Source organism: Sardina pilchardus, chromosome 20 (genome assembly GCF_963854185.1).
Source record: "Sardina pilchardus chromosome 20, fSarPil1.1, whole genome shotgun sequence".
NCBI classification, from domain to species: Eukaryota; Metazoa; Chordata; class Actinopteri; order Clupeiformes; family Clupeidae; genus Sardina; species Sardina pilchardus.
This window is the reverse complement of record NC_085013.1, coordinates 9041414-9066512: the sequence shown is the minus strand read 5'-3', so window position 1 is coordinate 9066512 and position 25099 is coordinate 9041414. Positions and strand designations below refer to the sequence as shown.

General features: G+C 45.9%; 4 protein-coding genes across 14 annotated transcripts in view; 2 read left to right on the top strand and 2 right to left on the bottom strand.

Moving 5' to 3' along the window:
- The window catches only part of coch (coagulation factor C homolog, cochlin (Limulus polyphemus)), a 7051-nt gene extending 6088 nt beyond the window's left edge, over positions 1-963 (top strand). Inside the window, exon 12 of the mRNA XM_062522325.1 lies at positions 1-963. This exon is cut by the window's left edge and continues 491 nt beyond it. The gene's annotated coding sequence lies outside the window, so the exon portion shown is untranslated.
- A 505-nt stretch (positions 964-1468) lies between these two features.
- Positions 1469-20755, bottom strand: strn3 (striatin, calmodulin binding protein 3). The gene is made up of 16 exons (XM_062522321.1): positions 20270-20755; positions 12511-12614; positions 12319-12392; positions 12078-12156; positions 10667-10843; positions 10110-10248; positions 9498-9639; positions 7015-7151; positions 6261-6436; positions 6030-6077; positions 5743-5864; positions 5327-5494; positions 4662-4802; positions 4186-4293; positions 3812-3898; positions 1469-3547 (listed from the first exon to the last, which is right to left on the bottom strand). The coding sequence occupies exons 1-16, from the start codon at positions 20522-20524 to the stop codon at positions 3378-3380; spliced, it is 2127 nt and encodes a 708-aa protein (XP_062378305.1). The 5' UTR covers positions 20525-20755; the 3' UTR covers positions 1469-3377.
- Positions 19750-23771, top strand: ap4s1 (adaptor related protein complex 4 subunit sigma 1). Its single transcript, XM_062522334.1, has 6 exons — positions 19750-19889; positions 21770-21913; positions 22025-22111; positions 22469-22537; positions 22632-22643; positions 23272-23771. Exons 2-6 carry the CDS (start codon positions 21776-21778, stop codon positions 23398-23400), a joined length of 435 nt encoding a protein of 144 aa, XP_062378318.1. The 5' UTR covers positions 19750-19889; positions 21770-21775; the 3' UTR covers positions 23401-23771.
- Positions 23653-25099, bottom strand: part of hectd1 (HECT domain containing 1) — a 38854-nt gene continuing 37407 nt past the window's right edge. For all 11 annotated transcript variants that reach the window (XM_062522296.1, XM_062522307.1, XM_062522297.1 and 8 more), the window contains one exon: positions 23653-24965. In XM_062522296.1, the coding sequence (XP_062378280.1) occupies positions 24828-24965 (138 nt within the window). In that variant the 3' untranslated portion in view covers positions 23653-24827. The remainder of the gene's footprint in view (positions 24966-25099) is intronic.

Below are 25099 nucleotides of genomic sequence, written 5' to 3'. Positions count from 1 at the left end.
AAGGATGTTAAGATCTTTTTGCTTTGGTGATTCTTTTAAGGGTATTTGTGTGTTTGTGTATATGTGTGTGTGTGTGTGTGTGTGTGTGTGTGTGAGAGTGAGTGTGTCTGTGTGTGTGTGTGTGTGTGTGTGTGTGTGTGTGTGTGTGTTTCTTGTGTTGCAGCATGTGTGGAACAGGCCAGCTCAATCCAAATGCTTCCAATGAAAGTAGACACCTTGGATTCAGAATGTGTTTGTGCATTGCTGTAGGCCTCTCTATTATCAACCAACTTTTCCTCAGTTATACAGAATGTATTTATTGCTGATATACACTTGTACATTTCGGCAAACTGTGAGGCTAGTGTTCAGGTGAGAGTTTCTCTCCAGTGTCCAGTGCGACTCTCTGAGAGAAACTCTGACCTCCATGTTTTAAGACCACACTACCTGAGATGAGCATCCGAAAACAACTTGGCCTCACTGTTGCTTACCGAGCTCTGAGCGCTTACGTTTTATACCGTCCTGAAGAAATGGGCTCTGAGAAACCAAACTGAAGGTCACCACCCCCCCCTTTCCCTGGTCGTTTATACGACAGTGCTCATGCCTCCAGACATGACTCGAAGCACGTTGGTCATTCAGTGTGGCTGACAGCAGTAAATGTCACTTCCACAGCAAAGTCGTAAATAAGATGCTCACAATAGAAGGAGGTGGTGAGGAAAGTGCTCAGCTGTTTGTGGTTCTCTGCTCTGTTGCTTTTTTGTGCTCTCGTTACTTGTAGCCGCTTTGACACTCATGCCTCCTCACACACACACACACACACACACAGGTAAAATTTGTCGTTTCTGTATACCTTTACATCTTTACATATGCATGTTCACCTGCTCTTTACGAACCTGGGGTGGGGAGGGGACAACGGAATGATTGTATATTTCTGTCATAATTTATTACTTTCCTCTCAATAAAGGACAAGGTATTTTTACAACTTGATCCACTTGTTATGGACAATCAAAGTCAAAGTTTAACAGCCGTCTGATGCTGAAGTTGCCAAGTCAACACTCGCCACTGTTTTGGAAATAAAGGTCCACATTCATCACATGGTGTTGAGGTATACTAGTGTGATCATCTTTCATAAGGTGTTACTCTTGGCAAGATGAGGTATTGACCAGACAGACGCAGTCAAGGACCAAATCAAGAAGTGATAGAGTGATATGAAGAAGTGATAGAGTGATGAGGATGACATGTCACAACAGACACTCCTGCAACTTCAGTAACTGCCATCCTTTGATGGGGCCTCACACACCTGTCTTCAGTGGCCTCAATAGACATAATTGTTTACAGATAGATGAAATCAAGACAAAACATTACTGAGTGGCCTCCTACACCTGCATGGGACTTGTTAAAAACACTGAATTCTGAACTGAAACTTTAACAATCAACCTTCCAAACTTCCAAGACACACACACACACACACAGAATAGACCAGGATTCTAAATGTATGTACAGGTACACCATTTAATATTTATTATAGACATTTTATATACATTACTTTTCAACAGCGGTATTTTGCTATGTGGTACAATCTTTAAAATCTGCGGATTCATAGTTTGTAAATCAAAAACCTTACAAAACTCATCAAAACTCGCAAACTGATCAGAACTTTTTTTTTTCCTTTTGGAAGACTAGAAAAAATACTTTATTGTATTAATCATGCATTACACAAACAAAAAAAAAATCTTTAGTTACACCATAAATTGTAGCATGTTTGAAAATAAAATGGTTTTACAGGATAAAGTAGGGAAAAGTATAACCAAACCAAAGATGTTTAGAACCATGATTCATCTTTGATGTTTGCTATTCAAATCCCTTCCATTTAAAAGAAACAAACAAAAAAAAAGAAGAAAAACAGAAATACCCCAAAAATAAAAGTTCCTCCGTATGCTTCAAAGCACTGATCTGTCGTCACGACACGGAGCGGCTTCTTCCACTGTGCAGAAGCCGCCATTTTCTTTAGAATCATCTATTTACGAGTGCTGTTCCTGACGCTTTGCAGGAAGCCGTTCTCAAGGACATCCTTCGACCGCAGTCTTTCATCATGAGACAAAGAATAAGACTAACCAAACTGAAATAAATACACGGATAGCGTTTTTTTGTTTTTCTCAAAGATGTCTAACCCTGTGATAAATTAACTCTAATACAGAAGGTGTACAAAAATATCACATAGTGATAGGATGCTGCAGTTAACTTTATAATCTTTTTTTTTTTTTTAAGAGCTCTTCCAGAAGCCAGGAGCTGTTGGGTGCCTCTCTCGCCCTACAGTCACGGGTGGGGATAGGGGGTTGGGTCAGGGTCGGGGAAACAGAAAGAGCCAGGGGCGGAGGGAGACGTGACCCAGATAGTGGGCGAAGACCGGAGCGGACCTGGCCCCAGTCTGGCCGGCATCCGTTCTCCAGTCAGCGAGTGACTGGGGGTGCCATCCTTCCTGCACTGGCAGAAGACAGGATGTCAGGGACAGGATGAAGAGTCGGGGAGGGGGAGGGGACTGAATGGTCAAACGCTCTTCCTCTCCAATTAATTAAAAACTGAAATTTTCAGTGCTGTTATGGCAGTCTTTATTTATATAAAAAGGATTATAAAAACTATATATATATATACTTTTTTTTTTTTTACACAAAATGTCATGAAACTAATAGCTAAGGTATGAGGCTGATTGAACAGGGGAGGTTTATGACTATTCTCTTCTTTTTTTTATGCTACAAGAGGAGTCGCAGGGGAGACGTGTCAGACTGGGACCGAGAACTACACACCCAGCCTAGGGCGGAGGAGGGGAGGGGGTTCTAAGGTCCAAAAAAATGACCTACTGAAGCACATGATTCGAGAACCACTCCATGGTTCCCCTACAGAACCGATTTCTGCCCAGCTTATACAAACTCCAATGGCTACAGAAGCTGGCGTTGTTTTTTTTTTTTTTCCTTAATCCACCCCCACCCCCCAGCTGCAACTTACAGTAAATTACAGTTAAAACAATACTTTAGTTATTCTGTGTGTCTGTCTGTCTGTCTGTCTGTGTGTTCTCCCTAGCCAGTCTGGGGAATTTCCGGTCAAACTGGACAGAAGGGTTTTGGGGGGACAGGGGGGGGGGGGGGGGGGATAGGTGCTGCAGTCGCCCCTGGAAAGGACGCTCCCCCTTCAGCCGGAAGTCCTCGCGAGCGTCAGCTCTGCCAGGGCTACAGGAACAGGAGCAGGAGACTTCGTTGTAGTGTTCAGGGATGCTACCGTTACACAAGGCAGTGAAGCAGTCCGTTTCTTAAGTCTGTCTGTGTATTGTGTGTGTGTGCGTGCGTGTGTGTGTGTGTATGTGTTTGTGTGTGGGTTCTAGGTCTCTGGCCCACGAAGAGGCGGCTCTACACAAAGACTTTGGCGAGTGCGTCTGCCCCGGCGCTGGCGATGAAGGCCTTGGACGGGTGGAAGGCCACGTCGTATATGCTCTCGTCCGACTTCTTCCGATGGGCCGTGATCTCCTGCACGCACGTCTTGCTGTCCAAGTTCCACAGGCGCACTGAGCTGTCATGGCCTGGGTAGGGGAGCAGAGGAACACACACAAGGGTGGGGAGAGAAAGAGACGTGTGAGTTGAAGTTGAGGTATCAGAGACAAAAAAGAGCTTGAAGACTTGATTACAGTGTGTGTGAATGTGTGTGTGTGTGTATGTATGTATGTGAATGTCTGTGTGTGTGTGTGTGTGTATATATATATATATATATATATATATATGTATGTGTGTGTGTGTGTGTGTGTGTGTGTGTGTGTGTGTGTGTGTGTGTGTGTGTGGACTCTTACTTCCTGACATCAGGTAGATGCCATTGGGGTCCACTGCCAAGCAGGTGACAGCGTCTAAGTGAGCCACCATGGCATGGATGAGTTTCCCTAAAGTAGACAAGAGTGCAGGAGTCCAAATTTAACATTTCAATTCATACACATCTCCCACATATAGACATGTCCGAACATTATGTATGTCAAATGTACCAAGCAGTTTAGTGGTCAAGTTTTCTGTTCAAGAGCTAACCTATGTTGCCATGAGCTCTATTTTATCCTGATATAATGGCCCAAGAACTCGAACAACAAACTAAGAGCTTTCCAAATCCTACTCTGTAGTGCAGCATTAGAACAGCAGTTGGCAGCATCACCGTGAGCTTGGGCACAGATGCACTCACCCGATTTGTTGTCAAAGAACTTGATGTGCCGGTCTTCGTGGGCGGTGACCGTGACGGGCAGTGTGGGGTGGCTGACCACCTTGTTAATATGGTTACCGGCAGGCAGAGCTGGGGTTGAGAGAGAGGGCAGAGAGTGTGAATAGGACATAGGTGCACTCAATGGGCTTGTGTGTGTGTGTGTGTGTGTGTGTGTGTGTGTGTGTGTGTGTGTGTGTGTGTGTGTGTGTGTTTGTGTTTACTTGATGTGTAAAAGTCATTTAGGTGTGTACATTTTATTGTGTGTGTGTGTGTGTGTATGGGGGGGGGCTGAGTTCACTTGATGTGTAAAAGCTTGCTTGGTACTGTAGTCATTTAGGTGTGTCCATGTTGTGTGGACTGAGCGTGCGTTTGTGTGTCTGTGTACTGTATGTGTGTGTATGTGTGTGTGTGTATGGATGCTCTGCTAACCACACACAGCCGCCAGGGGCAATACTCACTGCTCTCGCCCTGCGCGGGGAACACTACGATGGGCTGGGACGTCTCCAGGTCGTAGACGACGGCGTTGCCCGTGTTGAAGGACGCCACCATGTGGGCAGGGTCACAGCCTGTGAAGTCCACTGCCGTGGGGATTCCGTGCTCTACAAAACAAGAGTATGTGAGCATTTCACAGCAATAACTTCACATTCAATACATTCTAACCATTCTAAAAGCTGCCAAGTTAAGTGAAGGAACAACCTGAGGTAACACATTTAGATTTTCTGGTCTAACAGACATTACCTCACTTAGCAACAACTAACTTGGGTAACAGAATAAAAATGGCCTATGTGCTGACGAAGGCAGCTAGGCAACAGAACTTTTTTGATCCCTGCAGTGGCCCAACTGAGTAACACATATGGTATCTAGTTGAATACCATCTCAAACCCTTCCATAAACCAACCAGACAGGTCCAAAGAAACACTAATATTCAGAGGCTGTCAATTTAGAACGTTACGATTGAATATTACAGTGAGCCACCAAGTGTCCTGGAAAAGTTCTTGAACCAACTGGTAAGAGCCAGTCCACTTGCACAAGGGCCTCCTGTCCAGTTCTAGGCCAACCTACATTAGAACCACACAAAGTCCTGTGGGGCAGCTATATGAGAACAGGACAGAGGAGAACTCACCTTTCTCTACATTGTAGGTGGTGAGGCAGGAATCCTTCTCCGTAGGGTTCCAGAGCCGCACGGTTCCATCGGCGGAACAGGAGAGCAGCCGGTTCTTGATGCCGCTGTAGGCCAGGCCCCAGACTGCGTCTGTGTGCCCGAGCAGAGAGCCTGCCAGAACACTGGGGTCTGTGGAGAACAAGAACAAACACGTTGAGAACGTCCGTCCTCATGCAACCCCTGGTCACATCAGGATAACAAACAGCTTAGAAATCAGTACAAACTGTATCCAATCTCCAATGCAACACACTACCGAGAAGCGAGAACAACTTTTTAGTTATATACTGACTCCTGTTTCATGTCTAATCATTTTTAACACAGTTTTACCAATGCAGTAATTCATTGATTGATTGGTTTAAGCCTAGTCAGACACACACCGTAAGTGTCGTAGGGGTCGACGTTGGAGCTGGGCATGTTCCACCACTGGATGGTGGAGTCGATGCCACCGCTGAAACAGTGCTCTCCACTGGAGCTGACAGCCAATGAGAGCACAGGCCCACTGTGGAGAGAGAGGGAGAGAGAGAGAGAGGGGGAGAGAGAGAGAGAGGGAGAGGGAGAGACAGAGGGACGATTTAAAAAAAGGATTCTCTCTTTGAGGAATCAGGTACGAATTGTGTAGTGTTTTGTGATCCATCATTAGTGGCGTTCTCTCCGAGATACTCACACATGGGCTCTGAATGTGTAGATGGGCTCCACATCAAGAGAGGCACTTCTGGAGGGAGAGAGGGAGAGGGGGAGAGAGAGAGAAGAGGAAGAAGGAGAGAGAGAGAGAGAGGGAGAAAGAGAGCTCAGAGTTAGCTAGGAACACACACAGCCGGCATTGCTAATGCCACTTCGCAGTTTATTTCTCTGGTGTGACGTGACTTGTGGTTAATCTTTTCCTGTGGGCGCTCACTTTTTGGCGGGGACCGTCTTCTGCAGGTTCCACAGCTTGAGCGTGTGGTCCTCGGAGACGGTGACCAGCACGGGCTCCACGGGGTGGAAGGCCAGAGCGCGCACCCCGTCAAAGTGGCTCCGCAGCGTGTACTTGGGGTTCCACGTCTTCCTGAACGCGTCCTTATTGGTCGGCAGCTTTAAAAGAACAATAAATAGGAACATTTACACAGTGGTTTTGGAATTGTGCAAGCACAGGGTTGTGGGAGTGGCAGGGTGAAGAGGGCTTGAGAGGGATTGTTTAGGGCTGGGTCTGCGCTACGGTGTTTAGCTTCCATGAACCGGACTGTGTACAAACACCAGAAGGACCGTGAGAAGCGATTCACTCTATCTGACAATGTCTACGCGATTCAAATCGCACACTACACCTTTAATTGAAGAAGAGTTGCTCACCCCTCCCCTCCCTATGCAAACACAAGAGCATGACCATGTGACATTCTGGCCTGTGTGTTTTTTTATGTCTGCAAAGTGCCTCAGACCGATTTTAACAGTTGTGTTAATGGGGCTGTTATGGCAGAATATGGAGGCCACTGTTCAGAGCCAGAGAGAGAGAGAGAGAGAGGCGGCAGGAGACAAAGAGAGGAATAACGCCAGAGAGAGGGGGCATAAAAACCACAGACATGAATAGACAGACTGTGAGAGTGTGTGTGTGTGTGTGTGAGGTTGAGAACGAGAGTGTGTGTGTGTGTGTGTGAGAGGATGCCAGGCGTGCTTACATCATAGCTGTATTCGGCCTCGTCGTTGGCCACGGTGAGGTCTGCCAGGTCCCCCAGGCCCAGCACGCTCTCCAGGCCGTCCTCGGAGCCCAGCAGGAACGACTTGCCCCCTCCCGACGGGAACGGCAGCGGCTCCGCTAAGAATAGGAGCAGCCCAAGAGGAGAGGATCAGTAAACAACATGCCACACCTCGCAGAAGGGAACTCACACTCCCTCAACACACACACACACACACACACACACACACACAAACCTACACACGCCCCTACACACATACATACACACGACGGAACACACACGGTGTGTGTGTGGGTGTGTGTGTGTTTAAGGTGATCAAGAGGCCCATGTTTGCTATGAGAAGCATTGGCAGAATGAGAATGTTGCAAGGTATAAACGGCATCATGGTGGATTTAACAGCATAGCTGAGGATTTTGATCTGGCAAGGGTTCATTATGTTCGCCGTCAGTAAAGAAAGTACGGTCTCTACTTCCTACTTTCCCCTCCCTTATCCAATGTTGCACAAACATCCAGAGAATGTGATAAAATCGGAACGGCCATTTCCAGCGTTGTTAATTGGTGCAGCAAGGTTGAGACCTTCTACTGAATTGGCTGAGGGAGTGAATGTGTGATTGTGGTGTGAGCATGGTGTGTGTGTGTGTGTGTGTGTGTGTGTGTGTGTGTGTGTGTGTGTGTGTGTGTGTGTGTGTGTGTGTGTGTGTGTGTGTAAGGGAGAGAGAGGAGTCGAGTGAGCAGTGAGCTCAGAATATCCTGAGTAGAAGTGGAGTGGAATGCTGACACAGCACGGAGCCCTTACCGACACTACGGCAGGGAGGGGCTCGCCACAGCCCGGATCAGATCATTTCGCAAGCGCACACACACACACACACACACACACACACGCACACACGCACCCACAGTGAGAGCAAGTCATTTGCAAGGGCACGGTAAATTTGCACACACATGTATGTATGCATATGTGTGTGTGTGAGACCCAGTCTCAGTGGTGCTGTGTGTTATTAGTGTGTGTGTAAGGGTTGGGCTGAGGGGTACGGGGGTTAGAGGAGGGTCATGGATGCTGTGCTGAACTGCCGCTAGTCCTGCCAGTGTGAGGCTTTGTGGAGAGCAGCCAATTTGCTGCATCATATGCTAAACATACAAAGCGGACTGACCCTTCCTACTGACAGCAATGTCATGTCCAGCAGATAATAGGATATAAGCTGGCTTCGATTACGATATACTCATATATTTGTAATGTCATGGTTCAACAAGAGGTTAAGTTAATTAAGTTCTTAAAAAATAAAGTTTAGCTAGGATGGGCGAATACACATACTACTTTTAAAATGACCTGATCTTGCCGGTGTCAAAGTTGAATGCATTTAAAGGAACACAAAAAAAAAGAAAAGAAAAAGCCAAAAAGAAAAGAAAGTGAGCTATTGCACAACAAACTGAGCTACTGCACACAGAGAAGAGAAGGGTATGTATTCTCTTATGTAACTGGGGCAGATGATAAATAAGCTAATTTCCCACAAATATGGTGTGTTTCCTGATTCTGATTAAGCTATTAGCATATCCAAACCCTTCACAGCAAGACTTCTGTTATGGGAACCTCTCATCCTCTTCCTCTGACGAAGTGCTTCTTTCGGTCTCCTTGGTTCGTTTATCCCATCACCTTAACACCAGTTCATGCTTCATACCCTCAACTCCATCAAGGCCTTAGCCCCCCCATCACCATTTATAACACTTCTGATTACGCCGACTGTTCCCAGAGCAGCTCGGTACATCCCAGCCACAAGAAAAATCTGACAGCTCCCTCAGGCCCGCTCAGTCTCAAACGCTGATCTCTGATCAAAATGACAACTTAATCGAGGAAGGCGAAGATGTATGATCACCGATTAATAGACTTGATTGATTCGTCAATAATCAAGAGATGAACTGAGAGTTGATTGATGAATCGGGTTGATTAATGTAGAGGAGGGTTGCCAGCTTGTTTTATTGAGCACCTACACAGCCGAGGAATCAAGGACACCTACAGACAGGAGTGATTTATTACATTTACACGTACACATCTGGGCACAGTCCAAAGGGTGACGTTCTCGTCGACGGAATCTCTTGGCACTGTGAGCTGCCGTGGATGAAAGACATCAGCATCAATAACTTTCTGGCCCAACACAAGACTTTCAGGCCTGTCTCCTTCATCACTGTGAAGTCAGTGTGGTAATCTGTGGCCCGTGGATTCTTATTCGCTGCCTTCGAATGAGCTTTTGGTGCATCTTCTCACCCGAGCCTTCAGTCACTCTACTGTTGTGGTCTGTTAAGTATGATAACCTCGCATTTTCAAAAAGCCCTGCTCTTCTAGAAGAACCTTCCTAAAGGCCTTCAAGACTTTCACAGTGGTGGGGCTCGCACCAGAGCGCTATCGCACAGTCCAAGCAAACATGCTTCTGCGGAGAGGAGTTGGGTCTGGGTCGCGTCTGGTCTCTTACCCCATTCTGTGCCGTCTCCTGAGCTGCGGGCCTCCCCAGCCCCCTCCCCGTCCTCGGCGTTCACCAGGAAGTCAAACTCCTTCAGCGCCTCCTCCGTGTCTGGGTCGTCGGGCAAGTCGGACGCCAGACCCTCATTACCCACCTGACACACGCACACACATACACACGCACAATGAATGAGACTTCAATTGTACAAAATCAGTCCAATCACACTAATGCTGCTTGTGGTCACTGACTTCTCTGCTTAACTGCAATATACATCATAATTATGCAACATCAGCATTGATATTTCTCCTTTTCTTTCATCCAAAGGGAGGTTGCTTCTCTCCTGTGACTGCTCCCTTGACTGTGAATGGCTAGCTAGCTATCATTACCGGTAGGACTGTGCTGACTTCAACTGTTTGGAAGCTCCAAGCGTTAATGCCTTCAAAAACGCACTCTGCTGAGTCAGGGTGAGACCACCTCTGGCCATCTCCTGACCACACATTAATAATGGAGCTACGGACTTAAAAGCCCGGTCCGGTCCCTGTCCTGCTTCCGTTTTGTTCAAAGCTATCCGAAATAACTGCGTTTGGGCTGAGAGTCTAGAGGAAAGTCGGGGAGTTTGGTCACCTTGATTTTGTGTTTCTTTATTCTGTGCTTCTCCCGGTCTGAGATGTCCTCCATCATGTCGCCTTCCTCGTCCTCATCCTCGTCGCTGTCGTCAGCGTTTTCTAAGAAGTTAAACGTTTCTAGAACATCGCCAGGATTCCTACCGGGGGAACAGAGTAGAGCAGATGGCACCTCAGCAATGGCTAAAAGCTTACTACGGTCACTGCTCACAAATACGCATGCATGTCTCTGAAATCACTTGCACCAGACCTTCTAAAGTCATTCATTACTATGCAATAACAAATAATATTATTATTCATATATTACTAATATATTATGGATAATATTTTGAAATATATTAGCAGTAAAATACAGGCTCTAAAAAAGACACCTATCCAGATTTCTTGTGGGTTCAACAAAATCAACAGCATCTGGGTAGGTGTGCAGGAGCTGTTGGCTGGACGGGAACTAAAACTACAGCCAGGATATGGCAGAGGTTTGCAATTTTGCTGATGGGGTTGTCCAGTCGAGCAGCGCCCGTCCGCGCGTAAGAAAGGATCTCCTGGACGGCCGCTCACCTTTTCATGTCCTGTCCCTTTCTCTTGGCGGGAGACTCGCCGCCGTTGAGGATCTGCTCCAGGTTCTTGCTCTCCACCGAGCCGTTCTGCTCCGAGCCCGACAGGCCCAGTAAGGAGCGCACCCGCTGCGACCGCACGTCCAGTATCGTGTCCGTGTAGCCTACCTCCTGGAGATACCTGCCGACGGGGGAACAGAAACGGTCATCCACTTTGTAGATATGCAAGGCAATGCAAAACAATTCAGCTAATTTAGTATTGTGTGACATAGTATAGTATAGTCTAGTGTAGTGTAGTGTAGTGTAGTGTAGTGTAGTGTAGTGTAGTGTACAGGGCTTAAAGCAAGGCAAATTGCTGTGTCGAAAACCTTTGAAGCCATTTTATAATGATCTGTTTTCAAATCTCCAACGGCCTGGCCCGTGTCTGAATTCAGGCACAGTGCCCGACAGCTTTAAGCCCTGACTGTAATGTAGTATATATATAGACACAATTGCAATCTATCAATCTGGATCCATCCTCTTATCAGTGTTTAGAAATAGCCTCGGAGGTAAGCTGATGGTGTTTCGTAGCTTGTGGCTACTGCGATCACATAAACCCTACGGACGGGTTTATCTCGCTGCTTCCTCTGCCTTAGTCTTTCCATGTGTGCAGGGGCTCCCAGAACAGAGCCATGATACCACCAAATGAAACATTATGCAAATAGAAATAAACTATCTGGACAAAGTGGTCCTGACAGAAATATACTTTTAACACATCTCAGCGTAGGCCAGCCAAGAAACTTGTTCTTAGGCATCTAGACCTTTTGTTTCCTTCCTCCAGTTTCAGAGCTTTGCGGGGGTTGGGTTGGATGCATCGAGTATATTTGCTCCTTCCTGGAGTTCAACCCCAGTCCCAGAGCAAAGCCGAGGTAATCAATACACGTAGAGTGCATCCATTTCCTCTCCATGCAAGTCACTCTGGACTACAAATACTTTGGCTTCGGAGCTGAAACATGTGAGGTTTTACGAGAACAGGTGTGCCTTGCTCAGACAGAGAGTCTGTGCCTTCATTAGTTTAGCCATTATAGCTAATGGGGAAGGGAGCAGCTTCTGATGCAGATGTGAAGGTCTTAATGACTCTACATAATGAAAGTCCTCAAGGGTCAAAACACTGCAATCTGCAAACCGTCTGCAAAGAACTCCTTCTAGGATTTTTTTTTATCGAAATATAAATAAATAAAGTTTATTTATTAAAGCCAAGTCATTTCAGGAGAAGTGTGGCATGACTTCCAAGGATGTTTTAGTGCACAGGCTAGCTGGATAAATATGTTCCCCTTCACTGCTGGACGAATATGTGCCCCTTCACAGTGAGGCGCTACTTCAGTGTCCCGTGGTTGAGGTGAAGACTGGAGGAGGGTAAGAGGGGACACACTCACTGTCTTAGGAGCTGTCTGCCCTGTTTCCACGTCAACTGGCTGTTCTGAGGAACGGCGGGGACCTCTGCGTCTTTGGTATCTGCCGCCGGGCGAAGGAAACAGTGCAGTCAGTCGGTGGGCAGGCAAAATAACACATACATGTCAAGACTGGTGCCGCTGATAAGAGATGACGTGTGCGCACACATGGGCGAACACACACACTCACACATCCACCCCCCCACACACACACACCCACACTTACCTGATTCAAAGCTGGGCATCTTCACTTCACCTTGATTGAGTTCAGTACCATATTTTAATTTATGGTATTTTGCTCTGAAATACACACACACACAGAAAATCATAAATGAATGCATTCAGCATTTCCATATACGGTAAACAAATGAAAAATTCAGCATGCATGTTATTTTCAGCCCAGCGCAAGTCCACTTACCTTTCTTGCTTTAATGCATACTCTAACATCTTTATTCTTCTGACCAAGTCATTCTTTAGATTTTCTTGACCCTTCCTTTCCCCCTGGAGGAATGCTATTCGAGCCTGAAAGACAAAGAGGACATACAAATTAGCACACCATTATGAGGGCCTGATACCTTAGCAGTGTGTTCTTCCTTGACACAGATAAGGGGCTAATATGCACGCAGCTGAACAACCTGGAATACAGGGCCCAGTTGACCTGTTGGGTCAGCATTTGTGCCTGAAGGTGGGAATGAAATATCTGTTGAGCATTTTATGGTGCAATCAATGATTCATTATTTGTTCTTACTTGATTAACCTTTGTATAATTCCTGAGGCTTATCTGTGAAACACCCAGTAGTTATGAAGTAATTGCTTTACAGCTTCATAAACCCATATACTCAGATTCACAGGAACAAGGGATGGTCCTTTACAGGGCTGAAATCCTGTATTCCTGTGAAAATTGTCTTTGATACTTGGTGTATCCACTACAATGAAGGATTTTTAATTTATACTTGATAAGTGTGCCTCAGATTTCTCAAGACTGCCTTACACAAAGTTGCTAACTGTAGCCTACACAAACAGTCACATTTTGCTGGTCTTTGATACTGTTGCACAATTTGTGAAATGTTGAAATAAAGTACAAATATTTGTGATGGATTGGCATTTTCCAAAAAGTTCTCTGTAACAATATACTGTCTACTTAAATTACCTAATGACCCCAGTAGATAACTAGGCCTATTAGCCAACTTCAATTCGTCAACCAATTTATAATCCAAGATCATGTCGGTCAAGTCAGCCACTGCAAGTTCTTTTTTTTCCATTCTTAATATAAGATGTCATCCGTGGTAGTATCAGTATCAGTCATAGTTTTCAAATGAAGAAAACACACACACACACAAACTAATTCTGGACGAGAGTTCATTCAGCCTTGTGCAATCTGAGGCATGACACATGACGTCCGAGTCAGCCGTCGGATGCGTCACTCCTCACTACTGCGTGACAATGACACGGCAGACAGAGACCTTTCACTAAAAAAAAACAGGCCTGCCAAACTCTCTGAGTGGACTATGGAAGTCTTTAAATTTAGCCCTTTCTGGGAAAAGAAATAGGCTGCTCCACGCAAGTAATTTAGGTCAAGCGCAGAGCACTTTAAAAAACTTTCCCCGAATTTAACCTCTAGCTTTGTTCAAAAGTGTGCCCTGATTGTTGCGGGCACACTTTATACGCCATGTGGGTGAAGGAAGACTTCACCAAACTGGAAGCCACCTAAAGGTTTCCCCAGTATCTGTGAGTTGTTTTCCCCTACTTTGAATCTGGAAGCCCATAGCCTCCGTCTGATCTGAGTTCAGCGTCTAAATTTGGCCACACAGGTTCCCAATGGCAGCACGGTTGGCAGCATCTGACACTGGATCAGCTGATGAGCTGGGAACGAAACCAGAGCCGGGCGACCGTGAAACCCAATCCCACCTAAAAGGTTGCTGTGAGTGGGTGAGGGGCAGAAGAGGGGAGCTGGGGGGGGGGGGGGGGGTTGTATTTATAGCCCCACTGGCCCCTCATGCCCCATTTGCTCATGATTGGGGTCAGGGTGCCCATGGCAACCCTCTCTGTTTGGCAGGTAAACCAGGGGCAAACACCCTCCGAGGTCGCCATAGAGATGGAGCGGGGCGCAATGCGGTCACCATGACAGCACATGTCTGAGCTGTGTTGCTTATGTAAGGCAATCCAGCACCTCTGATGTGGAATAATAAACACATACAGAATCACTACGCTATGGCAGCTTGCATAATTAACAGCTGCACAAGTATTGTACCAATGCTAACAGGCAGCGACAGCACTATGTTGGTATAAAGGTAATGGACAAAGTGCTTGGAACATTGCAAGTTGTTGATGAGACAGACACTCATCCTGATTGTTGCACACTAAATGGAATACTATCTAAACCATGACACACATTGAAAAAAAAAAACTGTAATCTAGCTGAGAGACAGCCTCTGCTCTGCTTGTTATGAACTGACATCTATAAAATTCAGCACACTAGCAACTAATAATCATTCACATTCATGTCTCATATCCACTATTCCTCTCCCAGTGAAAACCATTTTTAAAATGCTTTTATGTCAGCGAAGGTTTACGCTTTATAGCGTTCAATGGTGTGCAAAGGGACCACAGAACACTTCTGATATTCCCTTTATGAGAGGGAATGAATATCCAGCTCCTCCATGTTTTATCTGTGATATGGTAAATGGGTTCTGCATGTGAAAGGAGCTTGAGTCATGGCAGGTTGAAGGAAAGCAATATTTCAGATAGTGCTGAAAATAACCACAAATTGGTTAGTGAAGAATGTTCGCAGGTCACCAATTTCCATGACCTCTTGGCCCAAGGGACCGCCAGTAGCCGAAATAATCCTCAAGTGACGACTCCACGCTATAGAAGTGCCATCCCAACCGTGTAGGCACCAACACCAACCTCTTATGAATAAAACGATCAAAAACAAACTCAAAGAAAAACTCAAACAATAATATCTAGATTCTAGATCTTACTTAATATCATGATCTTACTTCATTATATAGAACATCAGTGAGTGGGCTTCTCAAATGGAACAGAGGTGATGAGGAGTTGGTAGAGACTAAGAGAGTTGTCTGAGTCAATGAGAGTGGAGGGGAACTGCAGGACCTCAGTGGGAGGACTGGAAAGCTGCGCTGCCAGATCACCTCACTACAAACTCGGTGGCCTTTCCCTTTCTGGCAGACACCGGAGAGAGCACTCCAGTAAGTCCACACCTTGAGTGTGTGTGTGTGTGTGTGTGTGTGTATTTAGTTGGTAGACTGGAGGAGATCCACTGTGTGTGTATGTGTGTGTGTGTGTGTGTGTGTGTGTGTGTGTGTGTACAGAGAGAAACAGGCCCTCATGTACGCATGTGTGTCTTCTGGGCTGGGACATGATGTGCGTATGTTCATGCGTGCGTTTGTATGTGTGTGTGTGTGTGTGTGTGTGTAGCACTGGGCTGCAGTGGGCACTGGGAGGCCTGTGGCTATGGAGGAGGGGTTCACAAGAACAGCTGTCTGCATTTGTCATTGTGCTGAGGACTTGCAGGGAGCAGCCTGACAAACCAAGCCTCTAGGTCCACCCCGAGAAACATGTCCAGTTGTACACCCAGCGCCAGCTCGCTCGCCCACCCAGACAGACAGACATAGCAACTCTCCGCATCACACACACACACACACACACACACACACACACACACACATATATTCTCTCAAAGCAGTCATGTACAAAATCAAATTAGGGCAGTTCCTATCTGTGCCTATTGGAGGTGCTAAACGAGCTAGCTAGATACCACCCCCCCCCCCCCCCCGTTAATACTGAGCTGGACCTCTGAGTCATGGTGCCGTTCCTGGGGGCTGATGGCAACGGCAGCGAGATGTGAGGTCACAGGCGAGCGGCAGGCGAGAGCGGCAGGCTCAGAGGGGATGCGGAGAGGGGGGGGGGTAACTCGCTGAGGTCACTGCCCAAACCGAGCGGCTGACAAAAGCAGGAATAGCCACAGGCCGACCCAAAGCGCATTCCACTGGCCTTCAGCTGTCTGATAGCCCCCTGAGGGGCAATGGCCTCGAGCTCAGGCTCCGACTCGCATCAGAAAACCCCTCCGTCCACAATCCCCTGCAAAATAACCTGGGGGGGAAAAACAAAACAAAGACGGTGCACTGCGCAAGTCACACCTCTGGAAGGCAGGAGACGAGCTGCGAGGTACTTTTGAATGAAGAGTGGCGAGTAGGAGCAAGCTACGAGTGAGCTCCTCGAAACACCTTGGAGGCAGCGCGGAAACTGCAGATGCCGCACATTTTTTGCATTTCCCCCTGGGCAGTGCGGGGCCAAGCACAGGGGCCTGTGGTGCACCCTTGCTGACATTTACAGGGGGAGACGAGTTGTGCCAAAGCATGGTAGCCTATGATTACTACACACACACACACACGCACACATCTACATACTGGATCTTCCACTCTGCTAGACTTTGGACCACTGGCAGAGAAGAATGCAGCGGACATGAGAATGCTGTAACATGAGCCGCTCAGACAAGACGCTCATGATGCAGCTCACAGAACAAGGATACGCTCTGATGACAAATATGCTCAAAGTTCGAAAACAAAAGGAACTCCGCACTACGCCAACAGCCCTGTGACAGAAGTGAGAGCCACGGACTGGAAAACACGGACTCCGCATCCAAATTCCAGAGATCGTGCTACAAAACGCAACTTAATATTTTCTCATATCACAAACTCATGGAATACCCATTCAATACTCTCATTAAGTTGCATTCTTAATACAACTGTGCTTGACTGAAGGCTTGTTAAAGTTTGCTCATGTCTTGACAAGTACGTGAAAATACATTTCTCTATAGCATCAAGCCTATCAGTTTCTGCTTGAGTGAGACCAGCAAACAACCAACAACAACAACAACAAGCATATTCCCACAAAGCCTGATATGCAGACTGGATGGAGAGCCAGCTCAGCAAATCAGGGTAGGCCTGTTCATCTGAAGTTGAGGTCTGACCCTCTGCCCGCCCTGAGCCGAGCAGAAACTGACCCAGGGTCTGCCTAATGACTTGCAGCCCGTGCCTCAGCCCCAGTGTGAGGCAGTGGAGCGTCGTTAGCGCTGCGGTGTGAGAGCTGTTGCAGGCTGTGTGGACGGTTGCACGCAGGTTGCGCGGGGGTTCTGGGAGGTGGGAGTGGGGGGTCAGCAGCACATGGGATGGGATCCATATGGTGAGAAGCAGCTGTGGGTCGTCTGTCCTCAGGTCACACAGAGGGGGGTGGGGGTGCAAGGGGGGGGGGAGGAAATGCTGGTGCTGCTGCATGAGATCACAACGAGCTGCCATAGAACTACTGTACACAACACACACACACACACACACGATGATGGAGAATCACACCAGAAAGTGGACCAGGGGCCTTTCTGGATGCCTGCCAGGACGTGCAGAACAAATGACTCAAAGTTCTGGAACATTCCAATGGAGCATTCAACTCATGTCTTGAGTTGGTTCCTGTTCAAGTGATATAATGGGGAGCGTTACGTGCATTCAATTGTATGTTTATGCGTGGCGAAAGGCCTATAAAATGTAGGGGCAAGGGCAGAGATGATCATTGGGTGATACTAAACTGTAGTCCCATTGGAGAAAGTGACCCAAAGTGGGAAGGACAGGCCAGGGAGGAGAGGAGTGATGCAGAAGACGGCCCAGCTTTGACCTACAAACCACTTCCAACCCACATAACAATGACTTCCCCTGCTGATGTGAGTACTGTGGACAGCGCAATGATCTAGAGTGGCTACTCAGTTTTAAGCAGATAGCAGTCTCTCTTTCTCTCTCGCTCGCTCGCTCACACACACACACACACACACACACACACACACACACACACATTAGCTCTTAGGCATTTACCAGACACACAATCAACTAAATAATGACCAAAAGGATGATAGTTGGTGAACACGAAGCATGAGGCCAAGTTTGGACACCCATAGACAATCAAACGGTCCCAAAAATTCATTATCCAGAGACAATGGCATCTGTAAGGACAATTGTCTTCACGTGCCATTTACAGTTTGAACTTCATACGGCATTCAGTTTCAGCTCTGATAGAAACATGTCCCTTTTTTTGCTTCCTAGAGCACAGATGATGCTTCATGGTTAATAATCAGGTCAACAGCATCTATTATACTGCAGTGGCACCTCTGCATCAGAGAAACCATGTCTTCCAGGCCTACTCCTCGCAAACCACAAAAGTATGGATAGGGACCATTAAGAAAATGACAGGCCCTAGGTCTCTCCTTTACGACAAATACTTCCAAGCAGCGAGAACGGATTTGTCTTGAGGGCTTACGCTTCTCGTGGTGAATGAAACAAGCGAGTCAACAAGTGGCATTCCGATGTCTCTTGCCAGAGACAGGGGTATGTAATTGAGGTGAGAGTCACGGTGAAGGTATGTGTCACTGAGCAAGTTGGAGCAGGGGGATGGCGAAACACTCCAACGCTTCCACTTTTCCTCACGGACTTTGGCATGTGTGGACACACACAATGAGACAGGCTGGGCCCTGTCATCACCTACAACTCCCCCCCCCCCCCCCCCCCCCATCCCCGACACTCAAGTGCTGCTTCTTGTCCCTGACAACAACAACAATAAAGAACTAGCACATAGACATGGCATTTGAACATGGTAAAGATAAAGCACTGATGACCTGGTGTGATTTCCATAAGTACTGCTCATCATTCATTCCTAACAGTTCATGTGCAATACCACCGTTCATGGACATCTGATTCATAGCAGTCGGTATGCACCAAACTGTCAACCACAAATCTCAGTTATTGCCTTTCAAATTCATCTTGGTCTCCTTGAATAAGGAGGCGGTTTCAAGCTCCACCCAGACCTCCACTTTTATCTTTGGCCTATATGTGTAAGCGATTGGGAGCGCCGCAAAGGGGTGCGGATTTGTCACTTCGATGTGATTGCAGTGTCCAGTAACTTAGCTAACGTTACAGCTATATTTCCTGTCAATGAAACAGATGCGTTCCCCTTTGTTTGAATCCGTTGTACAAGTCCAGCTCATTTGGCATGTAACAAGTAAAAGTAACGTTACAGTGCAGGGCAAACGTTGATGAAAAGTACTGATGATGTCACACTCAAAGGATTTACACTTAATGTTGTTACGTGACTACTGCGGTTGTTACCAATCAGACGTTCCCCGTCTAATAAAATTCTTGTTGGCTGGCTAACTTTGCTACCTCACCAGTATATGTGCCAATCTTAATTGCTCATGCGCTACAAAACGACGTGAGTGTGTCAAGCAACCCCTGTTTATAACAATACAGAAAATGTGCGGTGGAAGTTTATCTTTATTGCCAATTGAATGGCGATCAAGATTACCGACACACTTTAGCAAAATGACTGTCTGCTTAGCGTAGCTTGCCATTCAGTAATATTCCTGACCTAGCAAATGGCTAGTTAGCAATCTTCAAAAGGTTATTCATATCGGTTAAATGCCACACATGACTATTTTTGAACATATGATGAATGCAGTAAAAACACCATAAAATCTGTCAGCAAATGTTTTCTAAAAGAGGACACAACACTAAAGCGATGAGGCTCAATAGCAGACTTGCGTTGCTTAGCTAAATAATGACTAAGAAGACCTAGCCAAGCCGACGCCATGTTGACCAAACCAAAATGGCTGCATGAGAGATTAGTTGACAGTCAGTTGGCTAGATATGAGTTGGTTTCTTGTTTTGGAAATGTACGTACTATGTTAATGTCCGGACCCTATCAAATCAGCAAGACTAAGGCGTTTTCTTGAAATCAGTGGTAAGACCCGATTATCTAATCAAATTTAACATTCCACTGTTCATTTCAAATACATCGATGACAAACCGTCTAGCTAAGGACAGTGCATTATCGCTAGGTGCTAACCTAGCCACCTAGCTAGAACCAAGTTAACGAGCTCGGTGGTTCATAAGGTGGCAAAGCTACTATAACATATGGTTAGCCATCTAGCACAGACACTGTTATAGATTTAAAAGCAAAGTATCTGAGACAAACTGCAATGAATGTTAACCAACGTGTCATCTTAATACAACAAATCCATACTGTTAACTTGGTGAGTGAGTTAGCTAGTATGCTAACGTGTCAACAATCCAGCCAGCTAATGTTAGCTTGTTGGCTAGCAAATGTAGGCTATTTGATACCTGGAGCTCGGCCCTCTCCACTTCCCAATGAGCCCTTTCCATTTCGAAACGGGCCCATTCGTGTTGAATGTAGTGTAAAATCCCCGGGATTGTGTATTGCTGAGGCCGAGGCATCTCATCTTGTTGTTGTTGGACCATTAAAGCACCACCCCCTCCACCGATTTGCGGATTAACGTTGTTATTCCCCTGCTGCGGCGCTTGCTGCTGTCTCGGGCTGCCCATTCCTACTCCTCCTCCGCCGGGGTGTTCATCCATTTTTTAAATAGGAAAGTCTCAGCTGAAGTAACTGGACAATTTCACCCAGTACTTCTTCTCCTACTGAAACCGTTCTTGGTGCGCAAGACTACTAGCGCCCTTCCCTGAGATGTCTCAGTGGGTCTTTGAAGAGGCGGCGCTCTGTTATGGATTTGATGTCAGCGCACGGATTTGCCGGCCGCCATTAGTGCGATCCTTGGATGAGAGTCTCCTCGCTTACTCACTGCGGGGGTGAGGAAGAATTGGCTCGCACTGCATGATGGGACGTGTTCACCCAGCCCTCTCTCAGTCAGTCATCCAAATACAGCAGCTGGGCGAATGGCGAGCATGCGAGTGGCGTTGCTCTGTGTTAAATCCAAAGATGGTTTGGGCACAAATTTGTGACATAAAATGTGGCGGTGTTCTAGTGAAGGCTGGCAAATGTGAATTGCGAAGGAACACATTCAATGCAGAGAGAAAAAAAGTTCTTCCTTGTATTTACATCAGGCCAATAAGTGCGCACTTATTATAGCTGATCTTTTCTAAGCCTTGCTCTTTATAGGGGGAAAAAAACATTAGTATTTTGTCTTATCTTACTTTAAATGTTCTAAGCACAGTCAAGAAGGATTCTTCTGTGAGAATGAGTGAAAGAAAATCCTTGTAGATTACACATTTTATGTTTATTTACAGCACCATTCAGAATGGTCTCTAATTGACATTACCGCCATTTGTTTACTTATTGCAATTAATCATTACAATATAGGATTGTTTAAAATGGATAGATTATTTGGAATTAAAAAAAAAAAATCTGCAGCTGTTCTTGGTCACAGTAATGTCTGCACTGTAGGGTGTGTGTTAGCAGTGAGCTGACTCAGGTGCATATAAAGTTAAAGATTGGCAGAAACTGTTGTGCTGTGCCCATAGTTTGTTAGTGCTTTGGCTTGTTGATGATGAAGCACTTTACAGCCTCTATTCCCCAAAACAGTTCCAGACAGTGCTGTGAAATTGATAAGTTGTGATTTCAACATGTTATTATTTGGCTTTCATTCAATCTACATCAAACTTTACATTTGTTTTTATGTTAAACCTCCCAAGTGTTTTTTTCTATTCAAAGTAGTTTTATAAATCTTAACATGACATTAGTTATGAGTTTGATAAGGACCAAAATACTCCTATAATTCCTGTTGCCAGCCACCAATGGTATTGTGTTGTTGCTATGAGATATCTAAATAATGTTGTAGTCTGAATAATGCTTATCTTCATCAGACCATCATGATCAAGTTTTTCCTAATGGTCAACAAGCAGGGACAAACTCGCCTTTCCAAGTACTATGAGAATGTTGACATCAGCAAACGGGCAGCACTGGAGGCAGATGTCGTCAAAGGATGCCTCTCCCGACGAAAAGATGAGGTTCGATGCACTTGTGCATGTCTGATGCATCTCACAGATGCATATACTACTGAATTCACAATAGTGCATAATATGCATAAAACAAACGTAATGTATCTTTCCTCCCTCCAGTGTTCCTTTGTGGAATATAAAGACTACAAGCTGGTGTACCGGCAGTACGCAGCCCTTTTCATTGTGGTGGGCATCACAGACACAGAGGTGAGGGATTGACGCTCACACCCACAGACATATCCAATAATAGCCACTCATGTTTCACCCACACCTTACTCATGATAGGTGTGATTGTGGTTCTGTATTTTTTTTTAGCTGCTTGGCTTTAAGATTACACAGACAGGTACACTCCCTCTGGTAGGCGTGTGAAGTTATGGTGTGGAAGGGTACATGTAGAAGTAGATAAAATTCCACATCAGAATCATTTACACGTGTTGATTATTGATATTCACTATGAACAGGGATCTTCAAAGAACTAATTTCTCAGTGGAAACGAATTCTAAGTTTGAAGTGTTTTGTTGAAAATCAACACCTGACTAACAGATATTATTTTTCATCTTCCAGAATGAACTTTCTATTTATGAGCTAGTGCACAACTTTGTTGAAGTTCTGGACAAGTACTTCAGTCGGGTTGTAAGTACATTTCCCCCCCTTTACTTCTATATAAAGCTTTTAAAAAAGATCAATTGTATATCAAGTAATCTGAACATTTTCTTCTCCAATATAGAGCGAGCTGGACGTATCCTTTTACCAGGGTCGTGGGGTTTTGTCATGTTATCTATTAACTTGAGCACACATACAGTGACCTATAGAGGCATCACTTCACGTCAACTGTGAAGCGTCAGGGACTGCATGTTCTCACACTCACCCAAATATTCAGCACCAAAGAGGTCAGCTGTGAAGTGAAGATAATTTACATAACTTTGGGATATAGCTTCTGGTCTGGCACACACAAGGATAAAGTGCAGTGTTTGGTCATAGGTATTGCATAACATTATCAGGACTCCACATGCACAAAGTATGCTTTCATTATCCACAATCTACAACACCTCCCTCAGTTGTTTGTAGTCTAATCCAAATAGTAAAACTCTTACTACTGTGCACCATCCTGTACTGGTTTTCTAGTGCTCACAGCATACACACATACATCTGTGAGGTATTCCAAGTATGTGGTTTAGTGACAAACCAGGTTAAGTGAAATATAAGTGGTAAACCCACTAGTGAGAGGCCCATGGCTTTGATAGATGAACAAAGTAATTTGCGATTTACTACTTCCTCCAGTTTAGTCACTAAACCACGTTCTTGGAATATCCTCCCGACACAGATCAATCCACATTTAAAGTGTTTCTCCTTCACCCCTGGCCCAGATCATGTTTAACTTGGATAAAGTGCACATCATCCTGGACGAGATGATTCTCAACGGGCACGTGGTGGAGACCAACAAGAGCAGAATCCTGGCACCCCTGCTCGTTCTGGACAAGATGGTGGAGAGCTGAGAGCGAAAAGCCTTTCCCTTGGTGACCGAGGGGGAGACCATCCCTCCATTCCATGCATGCTCTGAGAGGATGGTGTTGCTCTACGGACATGAACTTATCCCCAAGAGGACTCTGCATGCAGCCGAGCTTGTTGTCTTTGTGCTTTTAATAACGCTGTGTTTTCACTTTCTCATCGAATTTCAAAAAGGTGTGCAACATGCCAGCACAGCTGCTGAGTAAATCAGAGGACGGAAGGAAATCCATGACACTGCATACTTTGCAAACATTTTTTAATGATTTTTTTTTCGGAGCATACACATTTGAAAATATTTGTTTACTTCAAACTGCAACTTGAGTTAAATAAATGTTTATAATATACAAAGAAAATACAAGGGAAAGCATAGCTTGCTTTTTTTGTCTTAAATGTGCCTTGCACACAGAACCAGTGTTTTTTGTCTCTATAGCTTCATTGTAAAATGACACAAATGCACTCAGGGACTTTGATCCTTGTAGCTGGGCAATGAACAATCAAAACATACTCACACTGTAACAAAAGCAAAACAAATACGGAAGGGGGAGAAGGGGAGGGAGGGGGATTAAGCGTGTGCATGATTGTATGCCGTAAGAGTAAGTAAAACAAAAGAGAAAAGAAAGAAAAAAAATCCTAACAGTTCAAACAATGCAGGCACTAGTAAAACTTAAAACTTGTTAATGGAGGGAGGCGGTTGGGGGTGGGGGAATGCCCAAACACGGTAGTTATTAGCTCTACAGAAGCAGGTGCCTTACTGGTTTCCCCCCACCCACCCACCCAGTCAAACAGACCCAACTGAGCTCTGTGGGAGAAAGAGTGGTGAAAAGTAATGCTGTCTGAACAGTGGCGGCAGGGGGAAAAAAGGAGGGAAAAAGAAAAACCTTGAGGGCAGAAAAATAAAACTATGTTGAACTTTACACAGATGCTCACAGCCAGAGAATGAACCAACACAGCAGCAGAGGGCGGAGCAGAGGCCACCTGTCACTCAAGCCCTTCGGCAGCCCTGTGCCAATAGGAACAGCTTGTGGGTGTGAGTGCAAGAGAGTGTTTGTGATGAGAGTGTGTGTGTGTAAATATGTATGTGTCTTTGTTAAGGGGGCACGCCCCTTCTGTATCAGTAGCTAGTAGAGTCAAACATGGAGCTGTTTTCCTTGACGTGTTTATTTTTTTTTCTTCTTTTTCTTCTTCACCTGGGACAATGAGGAAGGGAGGAGGGGAGAAGGGGCTTGGTGGGAGAGCGGTAAATATCAGAGAGCGGAGCTTTTTCGTTTTTTTTTCCATTTCTTTTTTTTTTTCTTTGTTTACTGCGACAAAACACAACAGGCTTCACCAGCAAGGGGAGTCAAGTCAGTCATGTGTTAAACGGGGGCGGGATCTGGGAGGGCTGGAGGGGGGGCGGGGCCAGGGCCGAGCATGCTCAGTTGAGGTGGAAGCCCTTTTCCATGGTGGCGGCCAGGAGGCGTTCCCTCATGATGTCTTCAGAGGAGTACTCTGGCAGTTTCAGGTAGTGCACACACGTGTTAACGGAGGGGTAGCTGGCATCAGTGGCGTCCACCTGAAACCAAGAACATGGTGTGAGCTGGCTGCCAAACAGAACCGTCCACAACAACTACCAGACACAGGGACACGCACTAAGGAAGAAGCTAGGGTCAATTGTCTTATGGGTAAATAAGAGACTCAACAAGGCTA